Here is a 19,146-nt window from a genome sequence, read left to right on the forward strand (position 1 = left end):
GCGCCATCTGGTGGCTCTCCACGGAGGGAACTTGTCCAGTGTTTTGTGGTTTTAGCTGTGAATCGCAGTATAACAAATTGTGGGGTTTTGTGTGGCGATTGTAATATCAACACAGGCTGCTATCTATAGGTTAAACACTGTTCTAATACACGGTATGCAAAAGTATTTACAGCGTCCGAAAATATCTTCCCAAATTAGATTCAGAGTCGGATTTTGAATACCTGCGAAGACAGACGTCATTGTTGCACATGCATAGACCGGAAAATAGTTCATGACCATCAGTTTATTTACATCAAAGTATATGGGTGAAACATACACAAACTTGAAAGGATTTGACAAAAACTTTCGATTTTCTCCTCTAAAATTGAAGTTTGCTACTGCCATACATAGCTAGTAAAGTTCATTTTTCTTTAAAATGTTGTGATCGCTTCAAACATCTTACATATTGAAGCACGGCACACATCTCATCAAGTATTGCTTAGTGTGAAGTTTGTGTGGAGATGAATGTAGCTTTACCGCCTCGACCACTGGCCTATGCACAGTATGTCTCTTCAAAGTATGTTTTATAATTTGGTCTGACGATATTTAACTTCCCGCAAATGTAATTAATTACAAACAGCGAGATAATTTTACAAACCATAACGCCGGACATTATTTTAACTATGTTTGAGCAATAAAATCCGAATCCATGTCGGATCTTCAAACCCCGCCCTCCTCTGCCCAAACGAAACACGGCGGAGTAAATCCGGGCCTGGTTTTCCGTGAGACCGCTCAAGTTACACTTTCAGAGTGTGTGCGCGGCCGGTGTCTGGTGGCTCTGCTGTGGCTGCCTTTGTTGTCTGAGTCCCGTAACAGCGTGCTCAGAAAACCAAAAACAGCGCTGTGTTGTTTTTCTTTTCAATCCACACCATTACAGAATCATGTCAGTGGGTATCGAGTCCGGGTTTTCCAACGACGAGGTGCTGAACGCTCGCTTTCCACTTCACCGCGCCTGCAGGGACGGCGATGTCGGCGCGCTGTGCTCGCTGCTTCAGTGCTCGACCAACCGAGCTGACCTGGTGGCGGAAGACTCGTTTTTCGGCTGGACACCCATTCACTGGGCGGCACACTTTGGAAAGGTAATTTGCGTATCTAGATGGACAACGAGTAGAGTGTTTTGTGACAGATTCCTGTGTATAAACTAGCTACTTTTACGTTGGTTTGACAAGTAATTGTAGCTACCCACTTAACCAAACTAGGCTGAGGTTAACTGGCAAGGTTGGTCAACAGACAACCAACGGTTTTAGCTTAGCGAGCCAGCCAAATTTGTTTAACAAGAAAATGAGTAACTAGCTGATTTTGTGGACGGGGCCAGTGAAAGAGCTACACAGGTCAGGTCATTAATCGCGTACTCCCTGTGACAGGAGAGGAGGGGAAGAATAAACGCACCATCTTGGGGAACTTCGGTTTTATTCAAGCTGGTTGTTTACGCATGCCGTTTTTCTTAATCATTTATAACATGGCGACTCTAATGAAAAGCGGGAACTCTCGTCAGATCGCTTTGTGACTTATATAGGAGTTGTGCTACTATGGAATAATGTATCTTATTGTGAAGTTAAGGAAATCGACTCCCACGGAGGACAGCCAGCGAACCAGTATAATCAGTCGCCAGAAGTGTAATTCAGTCATTGGCCGCTCGCGGGCCAATAGAATGTATCCCGCCAAAACAGCATTTTAAAAAAGGAATTGGAGTCTGCGGCAAGAAAGCACATTTTGCCACAGGTTGTGTCGGCTAGGCTACTCTCTGTTTCTACTTTTTATGTCTCTTGGCAATAAACTCACTCGTGTCTCTCTCTCTCTCTCTCTCTCTCTCTCTCTCTCTCTCTCTCTCTCTCTCTCTCTCTCTCTCAAGTTAAGGAAACATATATATATATATATATATATATATATATATATATATATATATATATATATATATATATATAGTGTGCTAATCGTTTACATTATTAACTGCCTTTTTCATGATCAAAGAAAAAAAAACCTTGAACATACTTATACTTAAGTATTTTTAGGGTTATCCCTAACGGAAGTTTACACAGAAACTCCCCTAGCAGAGAGACTAGTGATGTTAAGTGTGACATGGTTCAAGGCTGAGTATAAATTTGCCTCATCAATAGTATACAAACCATTGGTTTATGTAGACATTTTTGCTTTCACCAGACATACCTTTTTAGTTGTAAGTGGGACTTTAAGGGGGGTTGTTAACTTGTTTTATGTAAATTACATATGTCCTTTACATCTTGTTTATGGTTAATAAAGCATCTCCCAGGATGAGTTATTCAGCATAAAACTGGTTGTTGTACTATTAATGAATGTCTTGACATTGAAATCTGTAGAGAACCAGAGAGGTGAGCCAGCTTCTCACATATGGCCAATATGCCTGTTGGCTGAGATGTTTCAGACATTTCTGCTGTGTCTCCTGGCAAGACAGACAGGAGGCAGGTGCGTGTGTTAGTCTGAAGAACATGTTTAAGATGCTGGAAAATTTGTCTTTGGTTGTGAGGGTAAAGCCAGAAGGCAGACCATGAGTCACCATGGCATCCAGCACTAAAACAGCCAAACAGCTGCCGAAGTGAAGCAGCGCCAAGAAACTGTGGCCAGTTCAAACACGACCGGCTGTGAATAACAGTTTCCAGCACACTCCACTGCTGGGGGCTGGAAGGCCAAAACCGAAGCGCTTAAGTTTTGTTTGCATTTAGCAGTTAAACGTGTCAGCAGCCCTCTCTATTTTGTAGAGTCTGTCTGCCCCAAAAATACAGGCCTGTCTTTCTCACTGTATGTAGCAGGAGTTAAATTATGCCATGTCTCTTGTGGCTATGCACTGTTTCCTGCCTTTTTGCACAAAAAAGAGGAGGGGGGAGTCCCCTGGGAAGGACTGGAGTCATTTTGCAAGGGCAAAGTTCTGCTGCCAGTTTGAGAAGATGGTGCTCCCTGGCTGAGGACTTTGGATCCCTGCTGTTGAACACCAGCCTTTGACGCCCCATTTCTCTCCCTTCGCAGCTGGAGTGTGTGTTGCAGCTGGTGCAGGTGGGCTGCGGGGTGAACGCTGTGACGACGCGCTTTGCGCAGACTCCAGCACACATCGCTGCGTTCGGAGGCCACCCCGAGTGCCTTGTCTGGCTCTTGCAGTCGGGGGCAGATATCAACAGACAGGTGGGTGCGGTAGAAGGTCGGCAGAATAACAAAAGCCAGTGATGCCTGTAAGAGGTGCCAAAACTACTCATGTTAAGAACAGGCTTTGTCCATCCAGCTGAGCTTTATGACTTGAGAACAGCAAGACTCAGAAATCAACTTGTTACACTACCATCTCGTAATATGCGTTAATTTGCAAGCCATCATCAGGCATCTGTGCGTGTCAGGTTAGCGCCATGGTCACCAGTTATTCGACCACAATGAAATTTGTGCTCCCATTTTGGGAGCAATGAGGAAATAAAATGCCTCATTTACATTTTGTCTAGCAAACATATCTAGAGTAAATTGGATAAAATGCACAACAATGCACAAGTATTCAAAGTCAGTCCTCTTACTCTGCATCCTCCAAGCTCGGCTTTGACCAACTGCTCTGTGATGTTTGGGAGTTTGGCATTTTGTCAGCTCTTGCTGAGTTTTCAACTTATAAAATCTTACATACACAGACGCCACAAGTGCACAGAGCAAGCTCCAGCAGCACATGAAGAACGAAGCATTTTTATAGAAGCACGTGAGAATAAGTTAAGACACATCTCCATGTTTGCTGTTTTTAGCTGGCAGCATGGCAGCAAGAGTAACAATGCAAAAAAAAAAAAAAAAAGCAGGCGGCAGTAGGGATGGAATTAATAGGTCATGAGTGTGGCTGTCATTATTTATGATATATACACAAAATATATTGTTTTTGTTTGTTTGTACTCTACAACAGTCCTGTATTGTGATATAACAATATGTTACTGTAGACCCAAATGACAAGTAAGCGAATCACAATTTGCCTTGATCTTATCAGGCTTCAGCTCAAGGAGCACATAGGCCTAAAACAGACAGGGTGTCACATTCCCATTGTGGGTGCAGGCTAGCAAGAGTGTCAGGGGCATCTGGTGGGAGATATCCCTGCTGTAATTGTTTGGCTTGCTCTATACTCTGCAGCAGTATCCTTTACTTATTGCTTTTCCTGCCCCTAGAGGGAGAGGTAGAGTCAGGGTTCAATTTGCCATTGCCATTGCTCCTTGTGCCCATCTCTTAAATATTCCATGCACTGATAGCTGCTGCCTCAGTGTGCCTGCTGTTACACAGTGAACATATTCATTAGCCTGTAGACAGTTTGGAGCAATTTAAAATTGTATTAAAGTTGCTGAAATCCTTTCTATAAGAAGGCGGTACTCCCAGCCTGTCAATTATGTTGCTTTACACACAACACAAGGGTAGACTACATGTCAAGCTAGCAGTTCTTTGGTGGGAGGGGCTTTGGAGAAAGGATTTGATGGAATGCAAGGGGCTGTTCGACAGAATTTAGAAAAATCATCTTAAGAAAGATTTTTAAAAAAATGTATTTTACCTTTGATATTTCACATGGTTAAAAAGCACATTCTGTGTCTTGAATTTGAATAAAATATTTTTATTAAGTAAAGAGGTGAATATTAAATGCTTCTCTTGTATGGTTCCAGGACTATGCGGGTGAAACCCCCATCCATAAGGCTGCAAGGGCAGGTAGCATGGAGTGCATCAATGCCTTGTTGATCTCAGGTGCTAAACCGGAGTAAGTCACCCTCTGCTTCCTCATTAAATGTTACACCTGCTATTAACCATGTACAATGCTGTCTTAAAGGGGACCTCCACCAAAAATGGAGAAAAAACTACCAGTTCTTTTTGATAAATTTGTCTATGTAAAATAGCCAGATGGTGCAGAATCGGAATGCCTCCAGTCACTGGCAAGGCTGATTTGCAGACATTTTCATAAAATGGAGGCAGCCAGCTTTGGGTGCACAGTGGGGTTTCAAATCCAAATTATGTCCTCAAGGGCTTAAAAGCTAAATATAGCTCTAAGGAAAAATTCACCTTGCTTCTAAAAAACAGCCCATTTCATATTTGCTGTATTTTCCCATTGGCTTGTGCTTCACTTAGAATGAAGTATTAGGTGAATTAACAGCAGGTTGCCTCCGTGTTAAAGATTTGTCTGGAATTAATCAAGCTGCCGCCAATAGACTAAAACCATTAGATTGAGGCTCTTAGTATTAGGTTTTTAAAAATGTGCTTTTGGTGGAGTTCCCAGTGAATGTGTCTGTTTTAACATTTTTGTTCATGATCTAAATTTAAATTCTTGAGTTGCCTTTTATGACTTTTTAAAGAATGTTTTCAGTTCATTAGTAAGAATAAACAAATGCACAATTCCTTGAGTATTCCTCTTAGACGAAAAACATGCTGTATTTAATCTAAAGAATATCCTGAGACATGCAACAACTGGGAATCTTTTGTGTTGTACATATTAGGGTTATAACAACACATGGGTTTTAGTCTGTACTCTGTTCTAAGGGCAACACTGTGATTCTGATTTCTTGATCCATATTGTGAAACAACATAGTCTGAAGTATAGTTGTCAACTTGAAAACTTGTCTTATTTTGGGCATAACCGTATCTCCTCTTTATTCTAATTCACTAATGGAATAATGTGCAATGAGATCTTGCAGTGTTGCATTAGAGGGATCGTGTAGCAATGGAAGGATTAACCAGTGTTCTAGGTTGCAGTGCCCTTCCTGCAAACAGGAACACTCAGGTATGTAAGAAATGTCTGTTTGTAACACAAGAGCCTTTAAGCTATCATTTCTAATACTCTTCTATAATAATGGAAGAGTACACAGAAAAACCCTAATTTAGCTCTTACTAAGATGGTGTTGCATTAAAATTGTCATCACTGCAAATGCTTCCAGTTAATAATGTATGTTTAGCAGAACTCCAACTATATGCAAAATTAAGAATTAGCATTATTAATTAAGTAATAATTGTGGCACTAAACAATTGCAAACCTTTTGTACCATGTTACATTTTGAATATTTTAGTGAAGTACCACTGTATTTGTTGTGACAGGGTCTTTTAAATATACAGATGTTACATTAACAATATCAATGAACTTTAAATGTTTCCCACTGCAGTAGTCCTAGTGTGACAGTGTCTCACATTAATTCCTAGAATGACATCGGTTATTCCAGAAGAGAAAGCTTAATTAAGCAGAGATTGCTTTCTGATAGCCAACACAGTTGAAAGCCAATATAGCCTGTAATGTTAATGGTATAGAGGTGACCAGTTATTGCACTCAGCACAAAGAGTAAGACCTGGTATAGATCCTCCTGTGTGTGTGGGGGGGGGGGGGGGTATTGTGCATTTGTTCAGTAAGTATAAACATATAATGGTTAAGGCAATAGTGTATATATTGTGTTTTCCTTTGAAATGTACATTATTGATTACATTTGTTCATGAAATTCTTGCTGCTAATATGAATACTTGAAGAGAAGAAAGCTCATTGTATTTTTTTTTTGGGGGGGGGGTCTTTTTGGGAGGACTATCCTTTTCTGAAAAGATTCTCAGATTATACTCATCCTAGAAAAACTGACCTAATAATAACACAGTATTGCATGGCACAGTAAATGTATCATGTCAGATCAATCACAAAGTATGCCAAATTAATTTGAGCTGACATTCACAAGCAGACATCTTTCCATTGTGCTTTTAAATTAGAAATCATATAAATTATGTATAGTTTTGTGGCCACTGTTTGACAGAACAGTCTGTCATCCTGAGCCCCGTGTAAGGTTTTCAGATGAAACACAGATGTTTAGTGCAGGTCACAGGAGCATTCATGGAAACAAACTTGCACAATCCAAAAAATGAGTTCTGAGTTTGTTTGGTAAACTGGCTGGTGAGATGGTCCAACCGGTGGCAATCTTGATTAAAGATTTAAAGATTAAATATTTTTTTCCATATCTTGGGCCAGAAGTATTTGACCTACTACAGACAACTGAAATGTGTAAGGTTTGTGGTTAACACAAGAATTATTTTATTTTTACTCTTGTGCAGTGTTGAGGAAAGGTAAGTGTCCTGTAATTCTTGATTTCACTGAAACATATTCTGATAGATCTCAGCTCTGTTAAAAGTGAGTCATGTGCAATTCTACCTGAGTGAATATATTAAAGTATCTGTTTCACCTACATATCAAAATTAAATGTAAACATGTTTATAACGTCTTAATATTGGCCAGATCCCTATTTTGGAGGATGTGGTCTATCAACTCTTTTAAACATTTTTAGGCCCTTCAATTCCAATTTATGTTCAAATCTATACCTACATAGTTTTTTTTTGTTGTAGTTGATGGCCAGGTATTCAATTAAGCTGCTTTGACAAATGCTTTGCTTTGACAGTTCTCCTGCCAGAAAAAAAGTATTTATGACACTGGGCTTTTGTCTAAACAAAATGTTTTGTAGAATTATACAAAATCAAATGCTTTGAAAGAACATGCTAATGACTATTGGAAATTCAGAAAACATGGTTGACTGGACATAGACTTATATTCTGGTTTGCATGCCATAGTGGTAGTGAACTTATTTTGAGTGTAATACAAGAGTTCCTAAATTATGTCAATGGCATCTCTCTCAGAATGAACTATAAACTCTTCTAAACTTGTGTTAAACACAAACCTTATTTTCACAGATTGTCCAAAAAATATTTTAGTTTTTCCACATTTGCCTTCTATGAATACAAAGTCCAGGAATGTGAGTGATATATTTTGTAGTCCTAACCAGAAAGACACAAGTAGGAAAAAAATTATGCCTGACTAATGTGTTTGAATATACCAAAGACCCAAAGGGTTCTTTTTAATAATCCCAATAGTTGCTCAAGAGTGTTGTCCTGCCTGCGAAACCTTTTGGACACGGGCAAAAAGCCATGTATCATAGCTATATTTTAATGGGTGAAGATGTGTACAGCAGAGTTGTGTTTTACGGCCATCTCATTTCGGCCATCTTGTCTCAATTTTTTTTTTTGTAACTAAATGTTTTTTAATTATAAATGTTTAAACTATAAATGTTTAAATGGGAAATTACATCAGTGATATGATATCAAAAACACATCAGTTTAGGTGGGAACATCTCACTGTATCTTCCTATCAAAAGGCTGCATATTTTGACTTGTAATGTAAACATTGTTTTTGCTTCCTAGATGGATGGCAGATGTTTATCAACTCATGATACTAAACTACTCAATTGATAATTAACTACTTTAAAACAATGCAAACCAACATACTGAATATTGGCAGTTAATCAAACAATGGTCAGCATGTCTTAAGAAAGTAGAAGCATTCAATTTGTCAGACAAGAAAAATTGTAGTCTTGCAACTTAACTTTTTGCCAAGGTTTTGTTTATTTAAACAAAAAGAACTGCATTATTGAAATTAGTTCATTAAAATCAGGTCACATCTTTGGCACAATGTAAACTCAGATGTTTGCAACTTAATAGCATACTACACAGTTACAAAGTAGTGTAGCTTAGCTTGGCTAAATGAAGTGCTGCTGTTCTGTATGTTTTTTTTATATATATATATATAATTTTTCATGCATTTTAAAGAGAACTAATCACAGTTGTCAAAGTGAAAATTTTTAGGAGTTCTCCTTTAATGTTTTAAGTAGTTGCACCAGTTTCTTGGGTCTGGTGTAATGAATGTACTGCTTCTGAAAGTCAGCTAGCTGTCTTGCAGCAAATGATCCAGCAATAAATTGGCTTATTTACAATCTCTGTGGTCAAATCATTAACTTGGATTTTCAAATGAACTTCATTACATCTAGGCCTATATAATGCTTCAGCAATGTTTTTGTCCTAAAGTTGATTGAACAAATACCATAACTTTTATTGTCAATCTTTGCATGATCTATATTACCTTTATTTTGAAAGAGGCTAAAGCCATGCTCATGCTAACCCACTCTCTTTATAGGTTGTTGTGTTTTTACTATGACAGAACGTCAAACAAAGCAAGAATATGTGCAGTAGTGAAACTGTTCTAGAACACAATCATGTTATGAATTCATTATTGCCTAAATCTGCTAAGCAGATTTTAGACTTAAACCGTTTTCTGAACATTAACAATTCCAGAGCCAATGCCTTAGACAGATGGGGTTTGTAAGGCATTCTAAAGCAGCAGCAGTACTTCATTTTGCAAAATCCATTCTATCACATCACATGATTTATCATGTATTCACTATCCTACAGAAATGTTCAAGTATTTATATATATTATTTTTTCTCTTTCTAATGAGCTTTCAGCCCTCAAGCTTTCTAGAATAATTGTAATAATTAATTGTAATTATTTGCAGGCTGGCCTGCAAATAATTACTACACTTGTGGTTTAGTTAGAAGTCAACAAGGTTAGATATTGTTCAGCAAAGTGTAGGATCTATTATGGTAAGCTAATGTAAAAGCAGGATTCGCAAATGTCTGTTTTATGCCTCCTTGAAATGTTTCTTGTTTTCAGTGTTCAGTCATTTTGAGTTTGACCTATTTGAAATCATGTCACTTTTTGTCTGAAAATAGCATGTTCACAAAAATTATTGAAGCTGCACTGTGAAACGTTACAGAGAAGGAAAAACCCCTACACATCTCAATGTTTTGCAGCCATTGAATTTGAACTTGACTTGATTTTCTCAAGTAAAGCCCAGAAAAGGGGGGAAGCGTTCCAAAAACAGCTGAATCTGCCACTCGTGCATCAGCGAACAGCCTTACAGTTGTGGCATTGAGTGTTCTCACTATCGCTTCCTTCAGTATCTACACACTGGCAAACTGTCGAGGTATTTCTTGCGGTGATTGGTTTTGATTTTAGGAAATCAGTTATGATATTGTTGTTTAGACTTGCATGCTTTGCTTAGATAGTGCGAGTTTTAACATTTTTTGATATGTAGTATGTTGTTTTTTTAAAGGATTTTTTTTTTCAATTTGGAGGAAAAAGCTCAGGATTTAGTTAGCCTTACTTTTTTTTAATTGAAACATGAACATTTATTCTGACATTAGCATGAATGTACCACTGCATAGCAATGAAATACTTGTCTAAAAAAGGGTACTTAGAATTACAAAGCAATGCATTCCAGGAATGATGAAAAAATTAAATGCTTCCTTGAACAAATGTATTATGCAAAAATATATCCAACACTTGAATATGAACTTAGATATATTACTTAGGAAAACAAATGTTTTACAAGACTTTTCAGACTGTATTGACTTTCAGTGCCAGACAATGACTATATAAGGTTATTAAAAATTGCTTCTGAATTATTGCTTTAACATCCATCATACTTTGAGAATTTTATTACACTGCAATATAATAAATCAGGTTCTCTGCAGAGATTATTTTCAACCCTAATCTAGGCTATAATAAATGCATCTGTGTCAGATGTACCAAACATGTAGGGTAGCTATAGTGATAATAAACATGATGTAGGACATTACCTGTTTAAGATTTCTGTTCAGAACAGAAAAATCTCAAATTTGCAGTTATGTGGTGAAAGTTTAAGTTCTCAATAACTATCCAGCTATATTAGTATCAAGTTTCAAGTTTGGTTTATTTGTCACATACATAGTCATACACAGTATAACTCGCAGTGAAATGGTTGAGAGTGCTCTGTCCAAACTGAGGAAAAAGAAAATGGGTGCATAGAGAAATATATATTCTATATATGTACAAAAATATATTAACAATGTATGTACAATATATGTATATTATGTTTATATACACAATGTATATGGTTGTGTGTGTATATATGTACACAATGTACAGAATGTACAGATCCATAGTACATCAAAACCTCCCAACACATCACTTTGCTATACCAATTTTGATCATGCAAATTTGTTTATAATCACTTTGTAGTTTGCTAAATTTAATGCTGTTTATGTAAACATCAACTACATTTGTCTGATCTAAGGGAGAGAAACTAGAATTTTTAAGTAGCTTTTGTGGAAACTTGAACATGAAGCCAAGTCTGGGCTGAATGCCTTGTCTTATTTACTGTAACATGCAGAGCATCTAACTTCAAACTTCTAAAATTGACTGATGGCAGTTAGGTTTGTATGCATTTTGATGCTTTTAAAGACAGCATGCATTATCCAAACAAAGTATTGGATATCATTTCTAATTAATGACTAATTTTAATATCTAAATAATATAAAAATTATTTAAATAATAGAAATATTTATTTTTGACTATATAGGCACAATTAGTTTCAGAAGATGTGATAGTACTTATAGTCAATATTTTAGATTTGTACTTGTATTCAATATTTTAGATTTGTACTTGTATTCAATATTTAAGGTACTTGCAAATTCATTCTATTTTTATTTTTAATAGTATAAATGGATTTCCTTCATACTGGACCCAGGGTTTTATTGCAGGTACTTATCAGGGTTTTATTGCAGGTACTTATCAGGGTTTTATTGCAGGTACTTTTTCCTGTACACCATAAAATCTGCATCTGACATTGTCTGGCATTGTCTGAATGTTCTATCTGAAAAGGAATCTTTATTTCTATACCACTGAGTCCATTTAATCAGATGCACTTGGAAGCATTTAATATTATAAAAATAAGCTTGGGGATATTTAGGTAGGAGTTTGTAAAGGCAAATCAGTAATGCCATTGTCTTTTTCATGTAAAGCATATTTAACTTTGTCTTCTTTTTGTGCTCAGGACTTGTCCCATTTAATTTTATTTATTTATTTTTTTTATGTTCAGGGTTGCAAACGTAGCTGAGGGAAAGATTTAGAGAAGTAATGAATTCATGAATGAGCCCACCAGCATTTTAATTGGACTTTTAAAGCTACTACTTTATTCTCACACTGCATCTTTATTTGCATGAAGATAAACTGCCATATAATGATTCAGTGCCTGAAACTGATATCTTAAATAGCCCTGAGGGGCTACAGATTTTGTTTTTAAATATCACTGCTCTAATTGCAAGAAGTCCCAAAAGCCAAAATGTATGTTAAAGCCCATTTATTATAGTTTTTGAAAGCTAAAATGAATGACTGCTTTAAAGTCTTAAAACTTGGGTAATAAACGAGGCTTTATATTATACAGATTTACAAAGGTCACATGAAATTACAAGATATAAGGCAAGCACCCTTTCCTATTAAAATGTGGAGGAAAATCTTTATGGGGTATTTATTACTGCCTAACTGTCATGATCATCTTGTGTGTGGAATTTCCTGTGTTGTAAACCATGGTCTTGCAGGAATTATTAAAATGATGTGCAGGACCTGCAATTAAGCACACAACTTTTAGGCCCCCTCTTTCCTCATTTTTAATTAATTTAATTTCAGTAATCATATGAATGAGTGCCTTGTTTACTTTTATGAAATCATTCATTACTCATAAAAACATCTGAGGGTGGTTGTTTTTTTTGGGGGGGGGACGTTGCAGACAAAAACAGAAAGTATATCACTGATTCCAATTTGCAAATGTGGCTGATTTAGTTGTTAAAATAAATTAAAAAAAACAAGACTTGGGCTTCATTTTGCTCTTCATTTACGTTTTTGGTTTCTCTAAACATCCTTTTTTATCGTAAAAACATTTTTACTGTTTTATTGATATTCCAAAAAGCAAATATGAAACATTATACTTACAAAATATGAAAAATTAAATTTCAATATGCAAAAACCATTGAAATTTAGAGAAAAGATAAACATCGGAAATTACAAAGACATTTCAATAACTTATCAGTCATTTGATGAGTTAACTTCAAGAGGTATTTATTTATTTATTTATTTATTTTTATTTTACCAAACCAAGTCCTCTATTGTTTAATTAAGAAGAATATTAAGATTATTTTATTATGAAGAGACCATTATCATTACCATTTTTTATATATATAAACTACAATTTAGAGATTTATAGAAGTGTTTTCTTTGAGGAATCTAAAAGAAGATTGCAGTAGTGGGTTGGTTCATCCCTGAATTCATTGTTTTCTTTTTCTTCCTTGTTGAGGCTTTTTTTTTCACACTGCAGTTGGACTTCGGTATGTCCTGTTGAACTCTGATGTTGAAACATATCTCCAGATTATTTGATTGTTACTATTTGTCTTATTCTCTGACCCTAATTTTAATTGGGTGTAGAAAATGACTTAATGGAGTTGCAGTGTCTAAACTTGGCTAACCCACAATTCCTATTACACTTTGTAGTTCACCGGTGCCATATGATTTCCTTTTGCAGTGTGTTTATGTATTTGATTATTCAAATATTCCAAATGCCAAATATTCCAAAACAGCATATCATAGGGACAGTTTAGGTAGTCATTAATGGTTTTCTTTTTTGTTGTACAGCTTTTATTGATGTTACTGTAGACCATTCTAGTCATCTGTTTTTTCTCTGCTGTGCAGATTAAGGAACGCGAATGGGCTGACTGCGGCCGATCTGGCCCGTGCACAGGGATTCCAGGAGTGTGCTCACCTCCTCTCAAATGCAGAGAATCAGCTGAAACAGCTAAATGGGTTTGGCCATAATGGAACTGACCTCGCCCACGTTCAAGGACAGAGCCTCCTTAACAGGGTAGCCAACAGGAAGAGGCATTATGACTGTTCTGAGATGAATCACATTAAGAAAACAAGAACTGACAGTAAGTAGGTTTTGTGAAGTTAACACTGACACTGGGCTTGTATTCTACTTTAGTTCAAAATATATTGTGTGTGTACCTAATTTCTAAATGTTACCATTTCAGACATGGATTTTGCTGCAAAAATGCTCAATGGAATGGGGGAGGAGCTTGAGTGTATGCATGTGGAATCTGCCACAGACAACCAATCAGGTTGGACTGAACGTTTTCTGTGTCTACTTATAATGAGCATTATGGTAACATGTTTGTCCTGGAGAGTTATTCTCCCATCTGACATACTGGAGCCCATATTGGGGTATTCATGCCTGTTCCCTGACATTGCACAAAATTTGTGTTTGAACGCAAGTGTCTATTTAAACTTGCTTCATTTGTATGTATTTTTCATGGAATTTGTTATGCACCTTTCAGTCTGTAGCTCATGTCGTAAACAGTTTGTGTTAGCCAACGTGTAGCCCTTTTATTGGTTGGTTTTTGACCACAACACTGTGGCTGTCTAAGTGGTTTTGGGTGACGGACCACTTATGCAAACAGGGACACTGGGACCTACAAAAACCCCAGCAACACTGCCATACTTGATGATAAACTTACACTAATAATGAACAAATAATGTTCACACTCATGAGCAAAGGAAAGGGAGGCCGATGAACGGTGCATATCCACAGATTGGCTGTCGTCAGTAATTGTTTGCTTATAAAATTGGACGTGATGAGCTGGAGGATTACTAACACAAATTGTGCATGGGAACTGACCCCTGTTCACCTGCAAAGTGTTTCTATTAGATAACAGTTTCCAATAAAGTTTGTAGTGAGTGTATAAAATGGAGTGAACACAGTTGCATCTATTTGTTTTGCACTATTTTTTCCTGCATTCCAGCTGACTTCCAGAATTCAGTATTGAATATTATAGTAAACAAAGACACACTGATACAGAGATCAGTGTATGAATGGATAACAGACTTCTTATTTGGAATAAAACTGTTCTTGAAGTTGAAGATATTTGGAAAAATGAAGCTCAGTCAAGCAGTGAACTGGGAAAGCCACATTTTCTGTTTCTTTGTATAGTACAGCATCAACATGATCATAGTACCATGAATGAAATCAACCTACAATCAATATACATTTATGTTGCCAAAACTATGTTGTGTAAGCAATCAATTAGAAACAATTAATCAATTGGAAATTTTGGTTTTGTTGGTCAAACTAATGTATATGGACATTTGTGTAAAACATCAAACAAGAGAATTTGTGCAAACAGGAGAATGCAGCATGTTCACAGAATGTACAAATCTTTATGGTTCTGTGTGAAATGTTTTCTTACACACTGTAAAGAAATAATCATTTTCTTTTTTATTCTGAGCATACATTAAAAAATACATATTACAAAAGCAAAAACTGATCTGGTGCCAAATTTAAAATGCTGTGTTCCAAAATTCTTCTGATGTGCTCATTTAGCTTGCATTGCACATTTAGAAAGGCTGGCTAGCTCTCTCTTACCTGTGTTGTTTTGAATGACAGATGGCACCATAGAAACAGCCGTAGGTTTGACAAACGGTCACGTACACCAGGGAAGTTTCGCTGAGGACACCATCGCCACAAACGGGCACTGCCACATTCCAGAGTCACCCACGGCCGAGCCCCGCAGCGACATGTGTGGCTCACTGCATCTCGGCGGGAGTCCCAGCAGCTGTGCCACTCACAGGCCCTCCTGGGGTGCGTTCGCCTCAGACTCCGGCGAACACCTGCGCTACGGATATTATCACGGCTTTGGGGACACGGCCGAAGACCTGGAAGATGCGAGTAGCTACCACGAGCACAACACAACCGTGGGGGTTGAGCAGCACTATGACCAGGAGGTCATGAGTGCCATGCAGCTGTTTCATGGCTCTTGAAGCTGTGCTCACATGTCAACAGCCTGTTTGCGTAGAGGTGGTCGTGTTTTGTATTAGCCACCAGCCGCCTTAAAATGAACAGTTTACCTTGAGTCCGCTATCGCACCTTAACACCAGCCAGTTTTAAAAAAAAGAAACAAAAAAAGAAAGTTCCTCAAATTGAATTATGGTGGAAACCTTTGTACCAAAGGGGGAAAAATATTTGGTTTTGTATCTGACTTTTCTGAATTCTTTATGGTATGTTTATATGATAGCATAGCTGATGAAACGTGACTGTGGTTGATTTGTTTTTAGGTATGGCATGTTCTTTGTTTATCTTTTCTCCCCAGAAGAGTACAAAGACTTAACTGAACTGTCTACGTTTGTATGATTCGATTATTTGTGGGTTGTTGCATTGACTGTTGGACATTTGATTGTAGGCTTTGTGCCAGTATTTCTTTCCACAAAGTTTGGCACTGATGTTAAAGGAAATTTTCATATGCTTTTGGTTCACTTGTTACTTTTCACATCTTTCTTGGGAAAATGTGTTGAATGGGTTATGTAAAGTTGATTCTGACTGTAAACAATTATTTGTTTTTGAGAACGTTGACTGATTTGACATTCCTTTGATGACTTTTTGTGTTGTAATATAATAAATGAGACAATTCATTCCTGTCATCTTTTTATTCAGCTTTGTTTAATTGTAGTTACTGCTCTAGTTAAAAATTCGTAGTTCAGAATGCGTTATACTATATATATTTATTACATATATTGCTCTTTGGGAGATGTGTATTTAGGACTGAACTCAGTGGTCACACCATTTAAGTTATAACACATCCTGCATAGTGTATTGTTTATGGTCTGTAGAATTGAACACAGATTTTCAGTCTACATGCAATAGGAGTCTGGTCTAATTTAAAAGTTGGGCTGTACTGTTCCCCTACAGAGGTCACTGCTGCCCATGCGTTTTAGAGAAGTAAACAAAGGCTGAAACTATTATTCCTAAGAGTAGATCTGCCGCCCCACAAAGCCTCACGTGTCCGGACACACGCTCGTCATCTGTCATCTCCGTCGACCTTCACTGCAATGCCTATTGCGTCACTTAAACCCCACCTACATGTACGGGGCTTCCACTTTGCGTATTAATTTAGGGGGGAATAATGCGATAACCATGCGAAATTGGTGTATAATGGTATGATATGAATACGTTCAGTGTAACACCCAAGTTACGTGAAATCACAAAACAAAGCATAATGTCAAAAAATCGTTTAATGTACTCTCACAGAGGGACAGAGAAAGTACACAAAGCGAAATGATTATCATACTCTCCTACAGACATGGTATCGTCTGTAATTCCGTGTTGAAGTCTTCGTAGCAGATTCTAAACATTGGTTGGTGTCCGCTGGCCGAAGGAGTGAATTTATAAAGAGGGGTTGTTTTTTTTTCTTTTTCTTTTTTTTTCTTTCTTTTTTTTAAAAATATCATTTATTTTATAGTAAACGTTTAATAAATAATCATACCGTTGATAAATTATAGTGATGTCTACTCCGGCACGAAGAAGGCTCATGAGGGATTTTAAAAGGTGTTTGAAATAACTATCAGGAAAGCTTCTGTGTACTGCGATCGGTTCAATGCTAGGCTGACTTGTTCGGTCAAATTGTCCGGTTTTGTTGCTTTTGATTGGTTACTTATGTAGATAAATAGGATAATGAAAACAAGAATAGCCTGAAGGAAGATCAGTTTTAGCGGCAGGGCGTCAGTAGTAAATTCAATAACTGGTTTGAGTTTTAATTGGCTTTGCGTCCAGTTAGCGTCTGAATTGAATGTGACTTCGGGTTTTTGCTTGTCAAGTCCTATGCTGTCGATGTTTTAGCTGACATCACCCATTACTGACTTTTTGGCTTTTTTAGACTTCAAGAGGATCCTCCGGCCGGTGTCAGTGGTGCCCCATCAGAGAACAACATCATGGTCTGGAACGCAGTAATATTCGGGTAAGACGCTTACCCGATTATCAACTAAATTATGTTTGGTCCTATGTTTTGCTGTTCTGTTTGCCCGTATGACTTTACTTCGTTGCGCACAACAGTACTGAATACTCTGATCAGAACTTTCTTTGAAAAGTGAATCCCAAGGCCTAGACATTTCATGATTTTGTGAGATGCATTTATCAGGTTACTGTTAATAATAAGTGTCATTTTCTGACCTGTCCGTGCTAATTGTAATGGCGTGTTTGTTTGTTTGTTTGTTTTTTGTTTTTGTTTTTGTTTTCAGACCAGAAGGGACTCCCTTTGAAGATGGTAACTATTTGTCGAGAAATGTCACAACTTCTGTTGATACCACTGGCATACTGCATTCCTGTTAATAGTTTGTATCTGTATTTCACTATAATTTTGCAGGTACCTTTAAGTTGACTGTAGAATTTACAGAAGAATACCCCAATAAACCACCCACAGTTAGATTTATTTCAAAAATGTTTCATCCAAATGGTATAGTCACTTTTTTTTCCTATTAACAATGTGGCTTCTTTGTTGTTCCACATGCTATTTAAAATTTACACTCGGATTTATAAAAGTTTTTGGAATGAAAATAACATTTAAGATAATCAGTTTAAAAGAGCTTTCCTAAAAGGTGCCAGTTACTTCTGGGCTTGATTCTCTTTGTTGTATCAGTATACGCAGATGGAAGTATATGTCTTGATATTCTTCAAAATCGCTGGAGTCCGACATACGATGTTTCATCCATTCTCACCTCCATCCAGGTAAACCATTCCAGCAATGATATCTTATATCAACATGGAAGTCAGCAGACCCAAAGGTCTTTCATTCAAATGAGCATTATTATTAATGATCCCCCTGTAATTGTGTTTGTAGTCTTTGCTTGACGAACCAAACCCCAACAGTCCGGCCAATAGCCAAGCGGCACAGCTCTATCAGGAGAACAAGCGGGAGTATGAGAAGCGTGTGTCTGCCATCGTTGAGCAGAGCTGGCGGGACAGTCGACCCCTCACTGAAGAATGTAGAACTTTGTGTGATTCTAGTTTAACTGAGTGAATTGTGAAGCATCTTTTTCATTATGTCATCTCCTCTTCTTTTCTTTCCAACTTTGACTCTGTCTACCCCTCACCCCTGGTACTCTGCTAATATGCACTTTATTCTCCTTCCTTATCCACCCTGCCCCCACTCCACTTTACTCAGCAATGTCTTGTTTTGCCTTGACCACCTGGCCACTCTGTTCATGAAATAACCAAATAGGATGGGTGGCCTGTTGCTATGGAAACCTTGACTAAACTATGATACATACAAAGGCCTTTACTAAAAAAACGACAGAAGTGGAGTAAAACTCCTTTGCACTGACAGTGTGCAAGCTTGACACTGAAGCATTTTTCTGTGCCTGATTTGGAAGTGACATATGATCGTACACACCTTCTTTTGCTGTACTGTGTACTCTTATATGCCTGGAAGTGTGATTTTTATAATCCTTGACGTGTGGTCTGTTTGCTGGTCATGTACCATATTGTAACAATATAACTAAGTTCCCATTAAATATCTGTGTAGATTCAATTTTGGTTTGCTAGCTGTGACTCTTCATGAAGTGAGCAGTGTTTATTTGAAGGAATTGTTTGGTATTTTATCCATA

At 37.4% G+C, this 19,146-nt stretch overlaps 2 protein-coding genes across 3 annotated transcripts; both read left to right on the top strand.

Annotated features, from left to right (window-relative positions):
• Window positions 1–802: 802 nt before the first annotated feature.
• ankrd10a (ankyrin repeat domain 10a) lies at window positions 803–16,188 on the top strand. The gene is made up of 6 exons (XM_027011785.2): window positions 803–1,118; window positions 3,040–3,192; window positions 4,674–4,765; window positions 13,411–13,646; window positions 13,749–13,835; window positions 15,158–16,188. The coding sequence occupies exons 1-6, from the start codon at window positions 921–923 to the stop codon at window positions 15,529–15,531; spliced, it is 1,140 nt and encodes a 379-aa protein (XP_026867586.2). The 5' UTR covers window positions 803–920; the 3' UTR covers window positions 15,532–16,188.
• A 698-nt stretch (window positions 16,189–16,886) lies between these two features.
• On the top strand, window positions 16,887–19,070 carry LOC113578484 (ubiquitin-conjugating enzyme E2 A-like). 2 transcript variants are annotated; one of them, XM_027011756.2, is made up of 6 exons: window positions 16,887–17,092; window positions 17,421–17,501; window positions 17,782–17,807; window positions 17,907–17,996; window positions 18,180–18,268; window positions 18,381–19,070. In XM_027011756.2, the coding sequence occupies exons 1-6, from the start codon at window positions 17,049–17,051 to the stop codon at window positions 18,558–18,560; spliced, it is 510 nt and encodes a 169-aa protein (XP_026867557.1). In that variant the 5' UTR covers window positions 16,887–17,048; the 3' UTR covers window positions 18,561–19,070. The 2 variants fall into 2 exon arrangements, with proteins under 2 accessions (XP_026867557.1, XP_026867558.1); XM_027011757.2 differs by lacking the exon at window positions 17,907–17,996.
• Window positions 19,071–19,146: the final 76 nt, after the last annotated feature.

This window comes from Electrophorus electricus, chromosome 16 (genome assembly GCF_013358815.1).
Source record: "Electrophorus electricus isolate fEleEle1 chromosome 16, fEleEle1.pri, whole genome shotgun sequence".
Classification (NCBI taxonomy): Eukaryota; Metazoa; Chordata; class Actinopteri; order Gymnotiformes; family Gymnotidae; genus Electrophorus; species Electrophorus electricus.